Raw genomic sequence first — 22,125 nt, forward strand, 5'->3', positions numbered from 1 at the left:
CACGTGACAAAGGTTAGGTGAGAGTTTGTGACTGACCCGAGTTAGGAAGTGAGCAAAAAGAATGAAAAGTGGGTTTAAAATATGCACATGCTTAAAATATTAAGGTTGCCAAAATGTTTTTTGTTTGTGTTTTGCTGAGAGCTGTGAAACTGCACACGCTCAGTGTATTTTTGTAGTCCATGAAAGCTTATGTAAAAATAAATTTGCTAACCTTTAAGATACCTCGAGCTGTATTCCCTGGTACCATATTTGATGCATTCCTTTCGGGGGAAGTGACTCCCTCTTTTGGCAAGTGTGCCAAGGCCTCCAGCCACAATTTTCTCTCTTCCCACAATCCCATCAATTTTGGCAAGAATGTCAAAAAGAAAAACAGAACCAGGGCTAAGGTGGGTGGAGAGGTTGAAGTTTCTCTCCCTCGCCTGTGGCCAGATGAGCAGCCAAACTTCCACCCGGAGCCCCATTTTCTGATGAGCAGGGAGGGGGTTAACCCCTACCTCAACTATTCTGCACAGATTGGGAGGGGTCTGCATATGTATCTAGACCCATGGTTCCCAATTTGGAAGCTTGTTTAGACCAAGTTAATGGCCTTTTAGGCTTCCTCCACATGAATAGGAGCTCACGTTTTGAATAATAAGAATTACCATATTTTTCGCTGTATAAGACGCACCAAGACCACAAGACGCACCTAGTTTTTGGAGGAGGAAAACAAGAAAAAAAAAATATTCTGAATCTCAGAAGCCACAACAGCAAGAGGGATCGCTGCGCAGTGAAAGCAGCAATCCCTCTTGCTGTTCTGGCTTCTGGGATAGCTGCGCAGCCTGCATTCGCTCCATAAGACGCACACACATTTCCCCTTACCTTTTAGGAGGGAAAAAGTGAGTCTTATAGAGCAAAAAATACGGTATATGTCACAGGGGGGAATCAGGATTTTAGAGATGCTTAGGTGAGGCATGGCCAAAAAAAGGTTGGGAACCACTGGTCTAGACCCACCTTGGGGATGAGGCTCCTGGCGGGTTGCCTAACAACGAAAGTGGCCCTCAAGCCCCAAGCTGTTTGCAACCCCTGGTCCAGCTGTAATGGGGTGAGTGAGGCCTTGTCAGCACAAAACACGTCTGCTCAGAGATCTGAACTGGCTGCTGATTTGCTACCAGGCCAAGTTCAAGGCTATTAGCACACAAAGCCCTTAGCAACTTGGGAGCAATTTACTTGCAATTTACCCCACATGCGTCCACCCAGCCACTTGGATTGGTGGAATTGGCATTGCTGCTGGTGCCACATGATGCCCACTCCGCATGTGTAAGAACTTGGTCATTTAGTGTGGCAGGACTTGCACTTTGGAACTTCCTGCCTAGTGAGGTGCCTTTGCCGTACTATTTTTGGTGACTGCTAAAGACATTCCTCTCTAGACAAGCCTACCCAGATGCTTAGAAAGGTGAGATAATTTTAATCTATTTTAGTATTTTAACTTTTGTATGGTTTAAAGTAGGGTTGTATTTTTAAAACCGATTTTACTGTTTTATCTCTTCTAACCCACTCTGAGGTTTTTTTACAATTAAGCAGTGTATAAATTTTATGAAATAAAAAAATGTGTTTCAGTGCCTTCGAATGCCACATCATCCATCAACTGTTTGCATGTTTGTTTAATCATTTCAATACTGAGACATGACAGAAAGCTCATAGAAGGATTATTATTATTCAGACTTATTAATTGCTTGTTACCTGAAAGGTCTCCAAACCACTTGCATTTAAAAATGTTAAGCATACATAGATTATACCATTCAACATTCATATTGTTACATGCCACCCCAATCTGCATGGGCACTGCAAGAGTCCATGGGCTGGAGGCTCATCTTAACCCAGCCTCTGTGTTTCCTTTTGGGCAAATGAGGCACAGCAAAGACTGTAGGGTCCTTAGGATAAATGATTTATTTACACACACACACACACACACACACACCATAGCCTTGCACTCAATCAGACAGCAAGCAGCATACCCTGCCCCCTCTCCGGCTGAATCCTTCTTAACTCCAACCTGCTGCTTTAAACCCTCAGCTTTTATCCCCTGAAGGAGGGAGGAAGCCTTTTCCATGTGCCCTTTCCACACCTAGCCCCTTTGATGAACTTCCTAATTGTTTACCCCTCCTTCCAAGGAAACTTGCCAGAGTTAATTAGTGCCTAACTCATGTTGATTTCCTAGATTAAGGAGGGGGTCATAATTTAGGACGCTGACCTGACTTAATTAGCTTTCACTATGCCAATAGCATAGTGGACGCAGGTGGCGCTGTGGGTTAAACCACAGAGCCTAGGACTTGCCAATTAGGAGGTCAGCAGTTCGAATCCCCGTGACGGGGTGAGCTCCTGTTGCTCGGTCCCTGCTCCTGCCAACCTAGCAGTACGAAAGCACGTCAAAGTGCAACTAGATAAATAGGTACCGCTCCGGCAGGAAGGTAAACGGCGTTTCTGTGCGCTGCTCTGGTTCACGAGAAGCAGCTTAGTCATGCTGGCCACATGACCTGGAAGCTGTACGCCAGCTCCCTCGGCCAATAAAGCAAGATGAGCTCTGCAACCCCAGAGCTCTCCAACCCCAGAGTCAGGGGTTCCTTTACCTTATGCCAATAGCAGAGGCTTTTCAGTGGGGCCACCCCACCTTTTGCTACACCCTAATACACACTTGGGTCTGCCTACAGTAGAGATGAGCCTGGCTATTTCCCAGTTCTAAGATCTCAGCCTTCATTCAGGGTGTCTTGCACCCACAGATTCATAACAATAACGGACATTAACATTCTCATACAAACACCTGCAATCCCTCAGAGACATGGGAAAACCCTCTGACCCCAAATCTCAGCCCCAAGCCCATCCTTGCTTTTCCTTTCTGTTTCTCTTCCCCCGCCCACCGTCCCTGTCTGCTCCAGGCCTGTGGTCTCTGGAATACAAGAGGGATCTGACCAACCCGCTCTGCATCTCGGCCATCCACGGACACACTGCCTGCCTTCGCCACCTGCTCTTCTGGCGAGCAGACCCAAACGCAGCTCCGGGAGGACGGAGCGCCCTGCATGAAGCCTGCCAGAGGGGCAACAGAGAATGCGCAGAGTTGCTCCTGGAACACAAGGCGAATCCCAATCTTCTGAGTGACGATGGGCAAGCACCTTTGCACCTGTGCACCAGCCAGAACACCTTAGGGTAAGGAGCAAGATGTTTGGGCAAGATTCTAGTGAATCCACAGATTCATTCTGACATCTTTAGGCCTCAGAATTAGATATAGACATAAAGCGTGTGTTTATTTCTTGGCTCCTTATTGTTTCACATTAGCAAAGTGGCATACAAGATTGAAACCACGAAATTCAATAAAAACAAAGATAAAAATCAGCGAACAGAAAACAACACAATAAATAGTTTGAAGTACACACGTGAAAATACCTGCCTAAACAAAGATGTCTTGAGTAAGTGTTGGAAGCCTAGTATTATCAGCACTGATTTGACATCGAAAGGAAGAGACTCCAGGGGGCTGGCACTGCAACACTAAAGGCCCTGCTCCAAATTCTGCCACCAATAGGGACATGCCCATGATGAGGAAGCAGGGCATTTCTTAACATATAAAGTGCAGGGGAAATTCCCCACTCCACCCTGTCCTCTTGAATTCATTTGGCCCAGTAAACTCAAAACTCTCCTTAAAGTCTTCCCTTTTTATTGTGCTTGGACCTAGTTTACATTTGGGAAAAACAAAATGTGCCTGGGGCCATAGCTCTCAATCCTCCCCCCTGCTACACCACTGAAGAATGCAGAGCATCTTCAGTCAGTCCTGAGCTCTTCTTTTTAAATGTATGGTTCTTATTTTAATTTGTGATGCCTGTTGCTTTTATGCCGTTTTTAAATGTTGAGATGTTGCCCGCTGAGGATAAGGACTCTACTTACAATGGCAGCCCGACTCACTCACTCTTCTTTGAAGAAATCAGAAGGCTCATTGGCCTGAAGAAGACATGGGGGCATGCTATAGTCTAGAGGCTTTTAACATATCTCTTTTGGGCAAGGAAGGGGCATTCTGCGCATGTTCATGCCCTTTATTTCTGAGACGCATAGTTCCAAATCATGCCTGCCCCTGCTCAAATCTGTATGAAGATGCTGTGAGTGACCTGGAATGGTGGGTCCTCATGTATATTCTTCTTCTCTGGAAGCCAATTGGCAAGATTTTCATCTTTACCCTCTCCCTGCCCCACAAACCAGGACACTAGATGGTAGAGTGTTGGGACCATTTTTTAGAATTTCTTTGCACCTAGACTCTTATCTAAAATTGTGTGGCATACGTCCAAGATAAAGGGACCCTGACCATTAGGTCCAGTCGTGGCCGACTCTGGGGTTGTGGCGCTCATCTCACTTTATTGGCCGAAGGAGCTGGCGTACAGCTTCCGGGTCATGTGGCCAGCATGACTAAGCCGCTTCTGGCGAACCAGAACCAGCGCATGGAAACGCTGTTTACCTTCCCACCAGAGCGGTACCTATTTATCTACTTGCACTTTGACGTGCTTTCAAACTGCTAGGTTGGCAGGAGCAGGGACCGAGCAACGGGAGCTCACTCCGTCGCGGGGATTCAAACCGCTGACCTTCTGATCGGCAAGTCCTAGGCTCTGTGGTTTAACCCACAGCACCACCCGCATCCCGTGTGAGGGGGAGGGCGTGCTATTTTTCACCCAGGGCTGCTCCCCCTTGGCCCTCCCACATTATGCCACTGCGCGCGGGGGGGGGGGGATAATCTTTTTTTCCATAGTTCTGGAAATGTATGGGGTCCTTTGCCAGCACCTTTAAATGAAGAAGGAACCACGTGGGCAGGGCAAATAATTTCTGAAGTGCCACAGCACTCACACTGAGTCTTTGCCAGCTGTCACCTATCATTTTATTCTTTTACTTTATTTCATTAAATTTGTACACTGCTTGATTGTAACAAAAACCGTCAAGGCAGTTAACAAAAAGATAAAACCATAAAATCAGAGAAAAAATACATTAAATTAAAACATACAAGAAGTTAAAATAATAAAACATTAAAATTCACAACAACGTTTCTAAGCCATTGTGTAGGGCCATAGCTTCTGGCATAGTGCAGAAACCTCTGGCAGAAATGTTACAACTCCCACCACACTCAATGCAAACTGAAAGAATTGTGTCCCCACGTAATCTTATAGTAGATGACACATGAGCAAGTATGACAACACAGATAGTTAATGCACAGCTAAACATAGCTCTGAATGGGATTGGCACAGCCTATTGTGATCCCGGCCTGCTGTTGTCCACTTTCTTTGAATCCGAGACAGAAGAAAACAGCCTGCTCCAAAGAGTTAGGCTGAGCAGAATTTTTTAAAAAAATCAATAAATTCAGAGTCCTGGCCATTTTAAATTAGATTTTAAATGCCAAATTTATTTTAAATTACAATAATTTATGATTAAAACACATGATTTGTGGCTGTTATGAGTTGCAGGTAGAGGGGTAGGCTATACCCTTCTTATTCCTGGGTCTAGTAAGGGTTAAGGGACGCGGGTGGCTCTGTGGGTTAAACCACAGAGCCTAGGACTTGCCGCACCCGCCAAGGCATTTTGAGTTTAGATGCCAAGTTCCCTTTTAGAATGTAGTCACCTCACCTGCTGTTGTTGCATCCCGTACCTTAGAGGACATTTGAAGAAGTCTGGCACGGACCTCTTGCTTTTGAAAAGTGCAGGGTGGACAGAATCCTGCCTTCTATCTATGTTACTGTAGTTTCTTGCATGTCCCTATGTCTGTCCAGCTGTGAAGGCATCTTTGTTGATTCACATCATATTTTATACAAATGCCAAGGGGGCAGCACTTGAACTGCCGCCCTATCAGCCACGCACATCACAGATGCAATGTTGAAAGAACGGAGCCAGCCCTAAGCCCTTGAATATTATGGCTTTATAATGGAAATGCTGCCAGAGCCTTAACTACAGCAGCACAACTGGATGCCTCTACAATAACTAAGCCATCGACTTGGAAGGATCAAAAATTAACAGACATTTCAGATGGGATTCGACCACTGCTTCTCAATCGCAGAGAGTTGTGCTAAAGTTAGATAGCGAGGAGGTCAAGCTTTGGGTAACAAACATTTTCTCTTTGATTAGGGGAAACTACTTCTGCTGATTTTTTTCTCCCAGGTAACGGATTGAAGGTCATCCCTAATTTTTTACTGACAATAAAGAGCAGGTCATTGACCTACATAGGGAGCTATTTTATTTGGCTCCCTCTTTGTAACAATGGCCTGAACACCTATGTGTCAGGTTCTTCTGTGTTCCCATATTCACCATGGGGGCAGGACTTAAAACCTTTGAGCCTCTCAGTGACTGGGATAAAAAAAAACTATCTGGGCTTCCTTCCAACCATTTCAACTTTCACAATCCATGAGAATTCAACCAAAAAAAGGAAAAGAAAGATGTAGGAGCTTTAATCTAGAAGCTTTTTGAAGCCCCCCCCCTTTTTTTTTTTTTTAAAGTTCCAGCAAAGTTCATTTCTATCTTCTTCACTTTGGGAGCCATACATGCCAACTTCGCCCTATTTAGTTGAGTTCCTCTCCTTGACCTTCTTTTTATAGTAGTGATAATTAACATGGTGGGCTAAGAGGAGTCTACAAATTCACTGCACTCCCTTTGCTAAAGCCGGGATGATTAAAAAAAAGGAGAATCGTGCAGGCTTTTGTAGAAACTGGAATTGAGGAGGAGAAACCCGTCTTTGTTTCTACACTTTGGCCATGCCACAGGGTTAAAAATAAGATACAATACAAATACAGGGTCTCTGAGTCAGGGTTAAGTCCAAAAAGGGCAGTCTCTAACAAAACACCGGGGAAGCTGTCATGGGCTTTAGAGCAGAAGTATAAAAGTCAGAAGGAAAATTAATAGCCCGTTGATTTCATTCAGGTGGTGGTAAATGCAAGTATTTTGAAATGAGTACGGTATTCCATGTCAATCTGAGCAGGAATCTCATTTGCAGACGACAATTGTGCCCTATCCTGATAGCTGCCTTTTGAAAATTATGCTCTGGAACAGGCATAGGCAAACTCGGCCCTCCAGATGTTTTTTGGGACTACAACTCCCATCATCCCTAGCTAACAGGACCAGTGGTTGGGGATGATGGGAGTTGTAGTCCCAAAACATCTGGAGGGCCGAGTTTGCCTATGCCTGCCCTGGAACATAAATTAACTATAGGTCTGATGCTGTACTAAACCTGTTCTTATTTTAACTTGTCCATAGCCAGCCACCTGCCCTCCAAAAACTGTTTTGGTACAGAAATATATTCTCTTATATTTATCTTATTACTACAACTGTAGGACCTCTTGAATGTGGAGAAAGGGGGGTGGCATATTTCTTGAATAAGCAGTGCTGACACATGGCAGGAAATGCCTTGCTTGCTACGGAGTCTCAGTGTAGCTTGTGATGCTCAGCTCCTATGCCTGTTGAGTATAAGCAAGAAATGTTCATTTTTTTCCTATTTATTTATTTTCTAGCAGAAGCAACAGCACAAAATTAGATGCCCATCTGTTGAGATTCCTGCACTGCAGGGGGTTGGACTAGATGACCCTCAGGACCCCTTCCAACTCTAGGAGTCTTTGGTTCTATGAATAGCAGTACTCTTCTTTTTACATCTATGGCTGAAATCAGAAGCACATTTAGCAGGAAAAAAAGGTTCACTGAACTCAGTGAGACTTCCCGGAAAACATGCATAGGCTCAGGCTGCAAGTTTGATTTTAAATACACCCTAACCCCTCCTGGCCTTTCAACAGAGCAGGCTGAAATCCAGCCTTGTGTGTGTGCCCGTGCCACAATGGAGTATCTGTGTGCTAGGTTCTACATAGTTATGCTGAGCATAACTATGGTGCAGACAAAATACATTGCCCGAATATCAGATAGTTTCCTCCCAAGAGATGATCAAGTGTTCAAATAACAATGTAAAGTCCAGCAAATGCTACATTTCTGCAGCATTCTTTTGTAATTCCTCCTTCAAATGGTTGTTTACTGCCTGAATGATGAAGTGGCATCATCAGGAGTCAGGTTTTGTTTTGTTGTAGTCTGAAGTCCATGGTTTATCTTGTCACAGGCAGCAGATGCAGCAGCGGAGGAAGCCGCTCAGGCACCTGCAACGGGGCGAGGCGAGGGCAAGGCGAGCCGTCCACAGGGGCACACCATGGGGGCCTCTGGAGTCTGCCGGCCTCCTCCCATTCATCCGCCCTATGGCTGGGGGGGGGGGAGGCAGCCGGCAAACCATTTGGGCACCGTGGAGCCTGCGCACACCCAAGCCACCGTGTCTCTCCCAAAAGAGACGTGGGGCTCGGGCGTGCTGCAGGCCCTGCGGTGAGTGCATTTTGTCACACACACCCCAGTGGTGACACCCGGGGCGGCCCACACCCACTGCACCCCCCTTCCTCCACCCCTGAGCAGATGAAGTGATAAATCTGTTCCTGGGTGACACCAGGCTGCAAGCAAGGAGTCACAGGATTTCTTGGGGGGGGCATGGTTGTGAGCTTCGAGGGTTGAACAGGAGAAGGGGCTATTGGGGTTGGCATCACTGCAATGTTTTAAGCATCAGGCCAGACACAGTTTCTGTTTGGGAAGTTAGAGAGAGGAAGAAAGAGGAGCATATAAATCTAGCAGATCAGGGAGAGGGCCGTGCTAGAACACTCTCCTCCGACATCTAGGCTTTGGTGTGAGGGAGTTTTTGGATTATTTAAATTTTTGTATGTGAGCCTTCTTTCTTACTGTACCTGACTTATTTAACAGTTGGTGGGCACTTAGACCATGTCTCAGTTTCTGAACATTTGGCAACTCTCTGGAAAGAGTTCTGGACGTGACTGTCACACACAGTGGCGTAGCGTGGGTTGTCAGCACCCGGGGCAAGGCAAGTAATTTGCACCCCCTAACCCGTGGATTTGCGCCCCCTAACCCGTGGATTTGTGCCCCCTAACCCTAACCCCCAGATGTTGCGCCCGGTGCGGTTGGCCCCCCCTGCACCCCCCACGCTACGCCACTGGTCACACATGGGGACAAGGAGCCGGCAGTTGCCAGGGCCTTGAGTGTGTGTACCTGAGGAGGCAGCCAGGAGTTATGGGTACAGAGCACCATTAACTCACTCTGCCTAAATCCCACATGTATAGATGATATCTCCACTATGCTAGGCATACAGTACTGAAGGGGAAAGAATCCAGGATGGCCTGCCAGATCTCTTATATCCCAAACCTGTAAGTGTCTAGAAATAGCATATGCAGAGCAAACTTTCCGGTAAACAATGTCCTCCTCCCCCACCTGCTCTGCTCCCAGTTCTCCCTCTCCTGCTGGCCGTGTTAGTGCATTCCACCCACGTCTGTTTTCAAGGCTATTTTTAGCTTAATAAGGTTGGTTACTTAAGATAAAACGGAAGGCGCCCCTTGCTGTTCAGGAGGCACCCTGCAGAGCCTCCGGGGAGCTCACCATCCAAGGCGGTGCATCCGCCTCTAGGCTTCTTTTTTATCACCACCTCTCCGTTAATTACGTGGAACAGCAGAAAAAGGGGTTCAAGAGGTGAATGCAGGGCTGGACCCTTTAGGGCTGCTGTGTGACAGTGAGTGTCTGCCGGCGAGTGAAGGAGGAGGCCAGGAGGCACTGTCAGCTGTCTGGTAGGACCAAAGGGCACCGTGGTGTGTCCATACACTTCTCGAATAATATACTTCTGTAACAGGCAGACATGCCGCTTTCCTTTACCTCAGCAGCCAGAACTGAGGATATATACCTTTGCAAATATTTTAAGTAGACACCTTTGGGAGAAAGTCTAGTCGCATAGCGTTTATAAAATGCAATTTAACATTTCCCGTAAAGTGGAACTGAAGGGGAAGCTCTTATCAGAGAAACAAAGGATGAGAAACATCCCCCTTTGACCCCAAAAGTCAGGGTCTGCGTGCAAAGCCCTCCTCCACTCCAGCCCCAGACACTTGCAGTGCAGTTCTGTCCTCATAAGTCATTATTTGCTTTGATTTCACCAGCAACAATAGGTTATGCCATGTTCCTAAAACAATTGCCTACACAGAGGTGTGAACTTGCTAAATAACATAGCAGTCTTTGATTCCTTGGCAGTTTATCCATCTGCTGCTACCAATAAAGGCCTACCTGAAAAGATACTGATGCAAATATTCACATAGTCACTTTCTTTTGCAATATCAGTTTCATTGTAGCATCTTTTTTTTAAAAAAAAAAAAAACCTAATGAAGAGCTTTGTGGCATTAAAAGCCTTGAAAATTTTCCTGCATCAGATTATCTTAAAAGGTACCATGCCTGTCATTAAGACTACACCCTAGTCAGTGTATGTGTAAATGAGGCCCCTCCCTTTGCCAGTGTTCCTCAACTTTGCAAAATCTTTGGGTTAGATAAGAGGATTGGAAAGGCTCCTTGGAGGGGCTCTGTTTCCAGCTCTTCTTCCACCTGCTGGAAGATTTGACCTTGCTGTGTGACTGCGCCAACCATTTCATGAGTAGCAACGTCAACATCTCAAAGCAAAGCAACAGTCATTTTGATTCATTTAGACTAGCTTATCACATTAATTTACTTGCACTAAAAACATTGCTGTGGACTGTTTTATCTCTAAGCCTCTTCTGTTTGTCAGAAGGTATTTTAAGCAGTGAATGTAAAATAATATTGTGAAGACAGAAGGTGTCCCACATCATTGTTCAAAGCTTTGTCACATTCTACTGCCTTAATGCTTTGGAAGTGATTCAGATCTCTGCATGCTTGCTCAGAAATAAATTCCACTGGTAAGTAGAACTTCCTTCCAAGTAAATATGTTTAGGAATGAGGCATTCATAAAGGAGGGGACCCCATACTACAGAAAAATGGATGTGCCCAGCCCCCAGCTTCTACAAAAGGACTCTTAAACCCAGAACAGATTTTAGGCAAGTTCCATGTACGTACGTATGTATGCATTGATTGGTTGGTTGCACTAATATACCAAATTTTACCAAATGGTCCAGGGCAGGTTGCAAATATATAGTGTACTCATACTATCCGTCAACTCCAAGTACATGCATGGATCTCTGATTAATTTTTTATTCACCTGCAGAAAAGTTATGGGAGAAACTTGGGGTGGGGGGCTTTATCTACTAGGGTCTGTCTGCCTGGTGCCTGCATGAGCATATGACTGGCAACAGGGAGCTGGGAGAGACCATGGCACAAGAATGGGAATGGTTCTCACAAAGTGGCTCGCTGATTGCTGCCAGTTATGTGCTAGCTAACCCGATCCTTCAAGCAAATGGGAACTGCATAAAGAAATCTCTGCAGGTGTCATAGCCAGGGGGGCAGAGGAGGCCCCCCATAATTAAGTACAGTCGTACTTTGGTTTTCGAACAGCTTAGTTCTCAAACGTTTTGGCTCCTGAACGTCACAAACCCAGAAGTGACATATGGATGGACCATATGTGGTGGACCTGCGATAAGGTGAAAAAATTTTGGGAATCAATTTATAATGAACTCAAAAAAATATTTAGATATACTTTCCCCAAAAGACTGGAAGCGTGTCTATTAGGCTTAATAGGAAATTAAAATAGAAGATCAAAATTTGTTCATGTATGCTACAGCTGCTGCGAGGACCCTTCTGGCCCAAAGATGGAAAGTACAAGATATACCAACTATACAAGAGTGGCAGGCGAAGTTGACAGAATATGCAGAACTTGCCAAACTGTCAGGGAGGATCCGGGACCAGGGAGATCAAAGATACCAAAATAACTGGAGTAAATTTATTGAATATTTAAAGAAGAATTGTAAGGAGGTCAAGACACTAGCAGGATTGACATAATACCTCCAATGTATAATAGTACTAATATGAGAATGATGTGTGTGATGGAAAGAGGATAAATATACCAGTTGTGGGGAGGGAGGGGGGTCGCGACTCGGCAGAGTCAAAGGGAATGTATGGTGCTATTACAATTTGTTGGAAAAGAATATGTAAGGAAAACAATAAAAATTCACTTGGGGAAAAAAAGGAAGTGACTGTTTCGGTTTGAGAACTATTTTTGGAAGCCAAACGTCTGCCGGGACTTCCACAGCTTCCGATTGGCTGCAGCAGCTTCCTGCAGCTAATCAGAAGCCGCACTTTGGCACTATTCGACTTCCGGAACAGATTCCGTTCACCTTCCAAGGTACGACTGTAAGTAAATACAAATTCTTAACTAACTGACCCGCCAACTGTGTCACAGATAGCTGGGTTCTGCCGCCATAACAGAATTGGGGGGGGGGGGCATAAATCCTGGCTATGCCCATGTCTCTAACCCTTTTTGTTAACCCACAAAGGTCATTCATTTCTCTTCGTATTTGTCAAAATAGAGAATGGATAGGTATTTACTATTGTATCAGCCATTGGCATTAGAGCTTTGCACCTGATGCAGGGCGTTGCCAGGAATTTTTTTTTTTGGGGGGGCAGGTGTTTTCTTAGTTGGGGGCAGAACCTCCGTTAACTATGTATTTTTATTGCTTTTCCTTGATGCCTCTCCCTGCCCCCCCCCTTGGCTACGCCCATGACCTGATGTGATATGTTAATAAATTGAAGTTATTCCACCACAGCATTCCATAAAGAAATAATGAATAAACTCCCTGCATGTGGGTATTTGCCAAAAGAAGTGACTACTAAAATTTGATTCCAAATTTTAAAAGTGGTGTATGCACGCACACACACACACACACACACACACACACCTCCCATTGTTGAGGACTCAGTTTAACACCATATTTGCATTTCTAGAAGATGAAAGCCCTATGCAGACATTCTGGAACTCCAGAAATATAACCCTTGATGCCGGTTGGTGGGAGGAGCAATGCAGGGATGAATCACTGAAATGATTTCAGCTAAAGAACCTCTTGCACCCTGAACACATGAAGCTGCCTCGCCCCACGTCAGACGGTTGGTCCACTTTGCCTAGCCATGTCTAATGTAACTGCCAAAGGCCCACCTTGGACAGAGGCCTTTCCTACTGGAGAACCTGGCCCTTCCGTGTTCAAGGCATGCACTCTGCCAGTGATCTGTGGGCCCTTCCCATTCAAACAACACATTCCTCAAAACTAGAGGCAAACGCATCTTGTCAGTCCCAGTGCTGGCCGTGTGACTCTGCCGGCCTTTGCCTGCCAGTTCACTGCCATTATGAATCTACGAGGATTTCCTCCCCCTCCGTTGAAATAACTTGTGCTTCGTTTGCAATGCTTCCTTGCGCCTGTACATGTTTCACAGCCGCTCAGGTCATGTACTGTTCAGTTACAGGACATTTATTTATCCGGTAACAATGAGAAAGTACAGAGCTGCTCCGACTCCTTGATCACACACGTGGAGGGTCAGGGGACAGAGTCGCTTTGTGGCTTTGTGTTCTTGGTGTCGTAAGTTGTTTGGGCTAAAATTAACCCATGGGTAAAGAGCTTTGCCTTTCAGGATTGCCTTTGTTTGAAGAGAAGGCTAAACACATAGATCCCCCACCCCCAAATCAAAGATGAACATAGCACTCTGGGGAGGTGTCTATATATTGTTTTTGCAACATCTTAATATGCAGAAGCGTTTTTTGACATTTTCAGGCGCAGCATGCCCTGCTGATATTATTTATTTCACATTTATATACTGCTTGATGGTAGTAAAACCTCCAAGCAGTTTACAAAAAAAGAACCTTAACAAATTCACATTAAAGTAAAGTAAAAACAGGTAAAAGATAACTAAAATTCACTGTAAGCAATTATTATTATTATTATTATTATTATTATTTGTACCCCGCCCATCTGGCTGGGCTTCCCCAGCCACTCTGGGCGGCTTCCCCAAAAAATATTAAAATACTCTAATACATCTAACATTAAAAGCTTCCCTTCAGATGTCTTCTAAAAGTCTGGTGGTGGTTGTTCTCTTTGACATCTGGTAGAAGGGCGTTCCACAGGGCAGGCGCCACTACCGAGAAGGCCCTCTGCCTGGTTCCTTGTAACTTGGCTTCTCGCAGTGAGGGAACCGCCAGAAGGCCCTCGGAGCCGGACCTCAGTGTCCGGGCAGAACGATGGGGGTGGAGACGCTCCACCAAGGCCGTTTAGGGCTTTAAAGGTCAGCACCAATACTTTGAATTGTGCTCGGAAACCTACTGGGAGCCAATGTAGGTCTTTCAAGACCGGTTCAAATGCATGTCAACATTACGCATAGGCTTGTTTGTATTTTATATGGCTTTAAATTGTTTTTGACGTTGTAAGACACCATGGGAAAATAATGTAAATTGAATGGCAGCTCATAATTTTTTTAAAAAAATAAAAATAAAATTCCTGTTTTGTAGGTGTGCTAAAGCTTTGGTGACTTTTGGTGCCCTGGTAAACCAGCCAAGTGAGGAATGCCAAGAAACACCTCTTCACGTAGCAGCTAAGCATGGTCTTCCTGACCACACACTCCTGTACCTGCGGTGTGGTGCTCTTGTGGACCAGAAGAACAGCCAGGAGGAGACACCACTCAGTGTGGCTTGCAGAGAAGCAAAGAACAGTGAGAGCCGGGAGAGCTACTTGCGAGTATGTCAGCTGCTGCTGGAATATGGAGCAGAAGTAAACACTGTGGATGAAGAAGTGAAGACTCCGCTTCATAAAGCCTGCGGGAATGCTCATCACAGCTTGGTTGAGCTCCTGCTGCAGAGGAAAGCCGATGTCAACGCCATCGATTACAATGGGGCATATCCAATGTCCTGTGTCCTGCAAACTGCAGCTTTCAAGCAAGAGCAGAGGCCCCACCTCACAGTACAGACCCTGATAAACCACGGCTCTCAAAAACTGTGGCCCACAGCTTTCGTCAAGGTAAGTGAAATATACTCGGAGTCGAGAGTGGATTTCATGCTCTTTATTCAGCTCACAGTGGTGAGGAGGAATGGAAGTTCCCCCAGAATGTCTGCTTTATATACATTATTTACACAATGGGCCCCACGTGATTGGCTAATTCCCGGATTCTCCTGTAGGCCAATCAGGTTGCGAATTCCCTTCCACCTGGAGCTGGATTGGGTGGCTTCTGTGGACCAGTCAGACTGTTGCATTCTGGATCCTATTGTTCTAGGACCAATCAGACTGTTGCATTCTGGATTCTATTGTTCTAGGACCAATCAGACTGCTGCATTTTGGATCCTATTGTTCTAGGACCAATCAGACTGCTGCATTTTGGATCCTATTCAACTCAGTACATAACAGTAAGGAACTGTCTTTGTGTTTATTGGTGCCTTTCCTTCAGCTTTGAAATTCTGCATCTCCTCTTCAGGAAGCGGAGCTTGTAGAAGACCCATCTGCAGCCATTCCTGGATTGGATGGATTGTTAACCCAGTGGATTACACCCTTCGTTGGTCTGCTGACTAGATGCAGGCTCTTTTACACACACTCAGCAGCTGGGGAGTTAGTCTCACAATATCAGGGAGGGAATGTAAAAACTGCAGTCAAGCCATCAGAGCCTTTTCCAGCCAACAGGCAGCGTTCCTCTATGCAGGATGCTGACTGGGAAAGACCTGCGCAACCAGACCCACCTATGCAAGAATTGCCAGGCATGGTCATTCAAAGGGAATTGGAGAAGTTTTTGATGCAGAACTGTTATAATCGAAAGTGCTTTCCTGGTTTCAAAAGTTATCACAGGAAGATTCCACCATTTTGAGTTAGAATATCAGACTTACCGTATTTTTCGCTCTATAAGACGCACCAGACCTTAAGATGCACCTAGTTTTTGGAGGAGGAAAGCAAGAAAAAAAATATTCTGAATTTCAGAAGTCAGAACAACAAGAGGGATCGCTGCGCAGCGAAAGCAGCAATCCCTCTTGCTCCTCTGGCTTCTGGGATAGCTGCGCAGCCTGCATTCGCTCCATTAGACGCACACACATTTCCCCTTACCTTTTAGGAGGGAAAAAGTGAGTCTTATAGAGCAAAAAATACGGTAGCTTGTTTTTCATATATGAGCATGAAATCATATATTTTTCATATATATTTGAAATGAAACTTGCTTCTACCATAAAAACTAGGTGAAAGAAACCAAGTTGAACCAATTCAAACAGGTTCCCGAAAGTAGCAGGTTTAATCTACCAAGCTTTCACTAACTGGCATCACGTCAGTCTTGACTCTTCTAATCCTAATGGGCACAGCGCTGGATGCTCACATTCTCAATCCCTAACCTGTGTTTCTAAGTTAAAAATGAGTGAATTAACTGTTCAAGGCCATGACTCCAGCCCCTTCAAGGGCTGTCATAATAACTCTTTTAATGATTTGGGAATCTCTGATCCAAAGGAGGTCAGCCCAGCTTGTTAAAGTCTATACAGGTAATGTAGGAACTGTGAAGCATCTGTAGATTTGCGTTGCTTTGTAAGAACTATTTAAATAGTTTAAACAACCCTATTTGATTGAAATATGTGCAGTTCACATCTTGAGCAAAATTAACAATTTCCTTATTTCCCTCTACAAAAATACAAAAAACACCCAAACTCTCCATAACTCAAATTTTGGGTTGAGAATAAGGAAGACATAAACTGGGCTTTTTAGTGGCTTGCAAAATAATCTAGTTTGACCATGGCAGCAGCTACTTCACATGGAGGACAGGCCACATACTGGGAGTCAATGTACAAATACCATTGACCTGCAGCAGTCACAGTGCTTAACCCATACCTTTCCCTCTCCCTCCCTCCCTCTCCCCCTCTCTCTCGATCTCTGTATTTACTGCAATGGTTTTTCCTCCACTAGGTGCTGAAATCTTGTGCTTCTGTGCCAGAGATTATTGAAATCCTTTATAATTCTTACCCTCATCTTCCCATCTCTGAAAAATGGCTGGAAGTCATCCCAAATGAAGAATTTCAGGTAACAGCTATACAAATTGTGTTGCTTATATTTGTTTATCTAATCCGGGTTTGATTTTACAACTTTAGCAAATGGAGTAAAGCATAATCAGATTAACATGTGTCACACAACAGCCATAAAACTTCTTTTTATATAAAGTTTATTATTATTATTTCATTTTATAATGCATATAAAACAGAGAGAACCAATTATAACAACAGACAAAAGTGAAAAGATGGGTGGGGGACGCTATAAAATAGGCACACGGAATGATTATAGTTGCACATAGGTTAAAATAACAACGCCCAAGCAAAGGCTTATCAACATTATCAGATTATAAAGTATAGTTTCAGATTTTCCAGGCTTGCGATGAGCATTGCCTTGAACAGGCTTCCTCAAACTCAGCCCTCCAGATGTTTTGAGACTACAATTCCCATCATCCCTGACAACTGGTCCTGCTAGCTAGGGATCATGGGAGTTGTAGGCCAAAAACATCTGGAGGGCCGAGTTTGAGGAATGATGGTTCTGCTGCATATGTCATAAAAGAAACTTTCTATTTTGGAGATTCTATTTCTTGTCAAAATCTTAAATTAAGTTTAACTTTCTCCATTATACTTATATTGCAGAGTGAGCAGTACTCTGCAATCTAAGATTCTGGGCTGTTTTCCATTGAGTTGCAATAACTATTTGTGTTGCCAAAATAAGACCAATTCTTTTGTGCTGTTTTGTCTAGGATGTGTGCAATGTTGTTAATTGTTATTTATTTGTCTGTTTACATGGTTTATATACCGCCATTTAGCAGTGCTGCCAGGGCAATTTATAAAAACATGGCAAAACAGAAAAATACACATGGAACATAATAAATTACAACATATTGAAATACAATGGTGCCCCGCAAGACGAATGCCTCGCAAGACGGAAAACCCGCTAGACGAAAGGGTTTTCCGTTTTGGAGGTGCTTCGCAGGACGAATTTCTCTATGGGCTTGCTTCGCAAGACGAAAATGTCTTGCGATTCCTGGGGTTTTTTTTCCGCTCCCCACCCTCTTTTTCTAAGGCACTAAGCTGCTAATAGCCTTTTAGCAGCTAATCCGCTAATCCCTTAAGCCTTTAATAGCCGCTAATAGCCGCTAAACCGCTAATAGCGCTAATCCGCTAATCCGCTTATGGGCTTGCTTCACAAGACAAAAAAACCGCTAGACGAAGAGACTCACGGAACGGATTCTTTTCGTCTTGCGAGGCACCACCTGTAATAATACATTAAGAAGGCTGGGAGAAATGCTACCAAAAAAAATGCCTGGTGCCCCACATATAGTAATGTTGGTAACAAATTAGCTTCTCTATGGACAGAACTCCATAACTGGAGACTCTTGTTTTGAATTCTATGGAAAGAACAAGCAAGCCAGATACCTTTTTAAAAGTGCTGTGCCAGGGGCTGCGCCCTTCCCGGAAGCCCTAGTGCCAGCTGCCTGGTTCCATCCCAGTTCAAGTGGAGTCTCTCTCTTTTGAACAGGCTTCTCCCAAAATGTTCCCTAGTACCTAACAAATCCAGATCCCTCTTCCCAACACCACCATTGACACATACCTGTACCTGTCTAGATGACCCTACATGTGGAACAGGTGGCATTTGGACTGGCGAGAGACAGTGTGGTGTAGTGGTTAGTGTGCTGGCCCCAGGAGATCAGGGTTCAAATCGCCACTCAGCCCTGAAGCTCACTGGGTGACCTTGGGCCAGGCACTACCTTGCAGCCTTTCCTACCTCACAGGGTTGCTGTGAGGGTAAAACGAGAGCAGAGCACCATGCATTCCACCTTGAGCTCCCTGGAGAAAAAGGTGGGATATCAATTGAAGAAATAAAGACGGTAAAGAAAATCTCAGAAAACAGCTGCTTTGTAGGGCCTGCCAGTCAGCATCTTACCAAGCAAGGTAGAGTTCACTTCCAGCCCATCTAGATGATGAGCAAGGTAAAGGGTGAAGGTAAAGGACCCCTGGACAGTTAAGTCCACTCAAATTTGACTCATCTCTACTTTCAGGCCAAGGGAGCCAGCATTTGTCCACAGACAGCTTTTCCAGGTCATGTGGCAAGCAGGACTAAACTGCTTCTGGAGCACAGAACACCATAACAAGTGCCAGAGCACACTTTTAAACTGCTAGGTTGGCAGGAGCTGGGACAGAGCAACGGGAGCTCACCCCATCACTCGGATTCGAACTACCAATCTTCCCATCAGCATGCCCAGGGGGTTCAGTTGTTTAGACCACAGCACCACCCACGTCCAGTGGCGTAGCGTGGAGGGTGCAGGGGGGGCCGGCCGCACCGGGCGCAACATCTGGGGGTTAGGGTTAGGGGGCGCAAATCCACAGGTTAGGGGGCGCAAATTACTTGCCTTGCCCCGGGTGCTGATAACCCATGCTACGCCACTGCCCACGTCCCTTATGATGAGCAACATCACCCTGCAATCTGCCGGCCCATCAAACACCCAGCTCTCCTTGATCCTAATGATCAAATCACCCACTACTAGGATCCCTCCAGCCCCTGGTAGAAGCATCCTTAGCCCAAGAGGATCACTGGTCATCCCCCAAGGAATGGGTTCCTTCTAAGCAGCTTAAAGGAATTGCATCGTCGTCTTCTCCTCTGGATTAATCTTTCCTGCCTGAGGACTTGGGGTCCTTTACCTTTACCTTTTACCTGTATGGAAGAAGAAGGGAAAGTTGCTGGTCTCCTCTTGGCTCCTCTCACTCACATTTTTAATCTGCTTATGGAGCTCTCTGGTTTTCTGAAACATTCCACTCTTGTGTTCAAAGGCTGTAATCCTAAATACACTTATCACAGGGACTTACATCCAGTCTGAATAAGCATGCATTGCCGCCAGAGCATTTTACCTTGTGGTACCTATATTTTCTTTTTACTCTACAATCCCATCTGAGAATGTTTTCCCACCACCACCCTGACCCAATTTCCTCCCAAATTTTCCTTTTAGGTGCTCTAATCTCATCCAAGGCCAAGAGAATTTCCTCTAAACTGAACATTGGTTAGGAGTTTGGGGGTAAATTTCATAATCCACTGTGTGAGAGTAGTGCCTTGTAAATAGCACCTGAACCTTTAATTATCTAATTATTTTGGGATGGTCTCCTCCAGGGCATTACAAAGAAAGCTTTCTTGAGCTGTCAGTGCTTTACCAAGTGAGTGGGGAGTAAAACAATGTATTGTTTCACTCTCTTCAAAATACAGAATAACAGGATGACTCAGGGCAGCCTTGGCAGCATCAGATTTCTTTAGAGGACTTTGTGCTGAAGATTTATAGGCTGTGTGTGTGTGACAACCATCTATTCAATCAATCAATCAAACACCTTTATTGGCATCACAGTGTAAAATGTTTCAAGTAACTGGAATAATTAAAAAGACAAGGGTGAAGCTATCGAGGGTTATAAGGTCACACTATAGTTGTGTGCATTTGGATATTCGATGACCAGGTTGCTCACAGAAGCAAGACGGTTTGAGCATCTTACACTTAATCCTGGCCCAACTGGACTGGCTGCCAATTATTTTCCAGGCCCAATTTAAAGTGCTACTTTTGACCTATAAAGCCTTTAACAGCTCAGGACCACAATACCTCAGGAACCACCTCTCCCCATATAATCTGTTCTGGACTCTGCGTTCATCATCTGAGGCCCTTCTTCATGTTCCTCCTCCTCAAGAGATCCGGAGGGTGGCAACACAAGAATTGGTCTTCTCTGCGGTGGCTCCCCATTTGTGGAATGCTCTCCCCAGGGAAGTCCGCCTGGTGCCTTCATTACAGTGGTACCTCGGGTTACATGCGCTTCAGGTTACAGACTCCGCTAACCCAGAAATAGTGCTTCAGGTTAAGAACTTTGCTTCAGGATGAGAACAAAAATCGTGCTCCAGCGGCGCAGCAGCAGCAGGAGGCCCATTAGCTAAAGTGGTGCTTCAGGTTAAGAACAGTTTCAGGTTAAGTACGGACTTCTGGAACGAATTAAGTACTTAACCTGAGGTACCACTGTATATACTTTTAGACACCAGGGGAAAATGTTTATCTTCAACCAAGCTTTTGGCTGATTAATATTTTATGGCCTTTTAAATGTGTTTGTGGAAGAGGGGGTTACTGGTTTGTCTTTGTTTTTGTTTTATTATGAATTTTGCCTTCTCATTTTGAATTTTTATGCTGTGAACCACCCCGTGGTCTTTGGATGCAGAGCAGTATAAAGGTAAAGGGACCCCTGACCATTAGGTCCAGTAACGGACAACTCTGGAGTTGCGGTGCTCATCTCGCTTTACTGGCTGAGGGAGCCACCGTACAGATTCCGGGTCATGTGGCCAGCATGGCTAAGCCGCTTCTGGCGAACCAGAGCAGGGCACGGAAACGCCGTTTACCTTCCCGCCGGAGTGGTACCTATTGATCTACTTGCACTTTGACGTGCTTTCGAACTGCTAGGTTAGCAGGAGCAGGGACCGAGCAATGGGAGCTCACTAGGCTCTGTGGTTTAACCCACAGCGCCATAAATAAATAGATAAATTCCAGGTGGTCACTCTTTGCAAACTGTTCTTTCTCTTTCAGAGGCATCTATCTTTCTATGAGTCCTTCCAGAATCAGATGTACAAGGTCCGGTGTCTGCAACATTTGTGCCGCTGTGCCATCAGGAGCAAATTTGGCAGTAGGTGCCATTTTCTCATCCCCTTACTGCCTGTTCCCAAACCACTACAAAATTATCTACTGTTAGAACCTGAGGGTGTCTTGCTTTGAATATCTTGTACCAAACCACCAAATCTCACCATCATATCTTGGTCCTCATTGGTGCATGATAAATGAATTGCTTATGAATACAGTAAAGTTTTTTCCTGTTTTCTAACAAATAAGTGCTTTCAGGGGTTTACATTAATAAAACAATAGATTATTACAATGACTTGAAGCTTTTATTTGTATACCATTTCTGTAAAATGTACTTTGGAAATCTTTTGATGCAGTTTTGTTTGTGGCCTCACAGATTTTAGTGATCTGTTAATACAATATAAATAGCACAAATAATACATAGTAACAAGAATAGAGGCTTTGGAACATTTAGGTAAATAAAATTTCATACTCAAGTGCTGAACTCTAGTAAAATGTCATTTTTTTCAATAATGTTTTTATTTTCCAAAATAATAGTAATTGATGACTGAATTCTGAATTGACAAACTATTGATAAAGAGCTAATAAAATGTGAAGGAACAGCTTGCAATGGCAATGTTGTCATAATCTTTAATTTAAAAAAATGTAATTTAGAAATAAGCATCTCTGTTTATTACTGTGGAGCTTTTTACCAAAGGA

At 44.7% G+C, this 22,125-nt stretch overlaps 1 protein-coding gene across 2 annotated transcripts in view; it reads left to right on the forward strand.

Annotated features, from left to right (window-relative positions):
* ASB18 (ankyrin repeat and SOCS box containing 18) overlaps nt 1–21,910 on the forward strand; it is a 33,502-nt gene extending 11,592 nt beyond the window's left edge. For both annotated transcript variants that reach the window (XM_083402138.1, XM_083402137.1), the window contains exons 2-5: nt 2,913–3,180; nt 14,297–14,801; nt 16,710–16,823; nt 21,376–21,910. In XM_083402138.1, coding sequence (XP_083258264.1) covers nt 2,913–3,180; nt 14,297–14,801; nt 16,710–16,823; nt 21,376–21,561 — 1,073 coding nt within the window. In that variant the 3' untranslated portion in view covers nt 21,562–21,910. The remainder of the gene's footprint in view (nt 1–2,912; nt 3,181–14,296; nt 14,802–16,709; nt 16,824–21,375) is intronic.
* Nucleotides 21,911–22,125: the final 215 nt, after the last annotated feature.

This window comes from Podarcis tiliguerta (genome assembly GCF_965153285.1).
Source record: "Podarcis tiliguerta genome assembly, chromosome: 1".
Taxonomy (NCBI): Eukaryota; Metazoa; Chordata; class Lepidosauria; order Squamata; family Lacertidae; genus Podarcis; species Podarcis tiliguerta.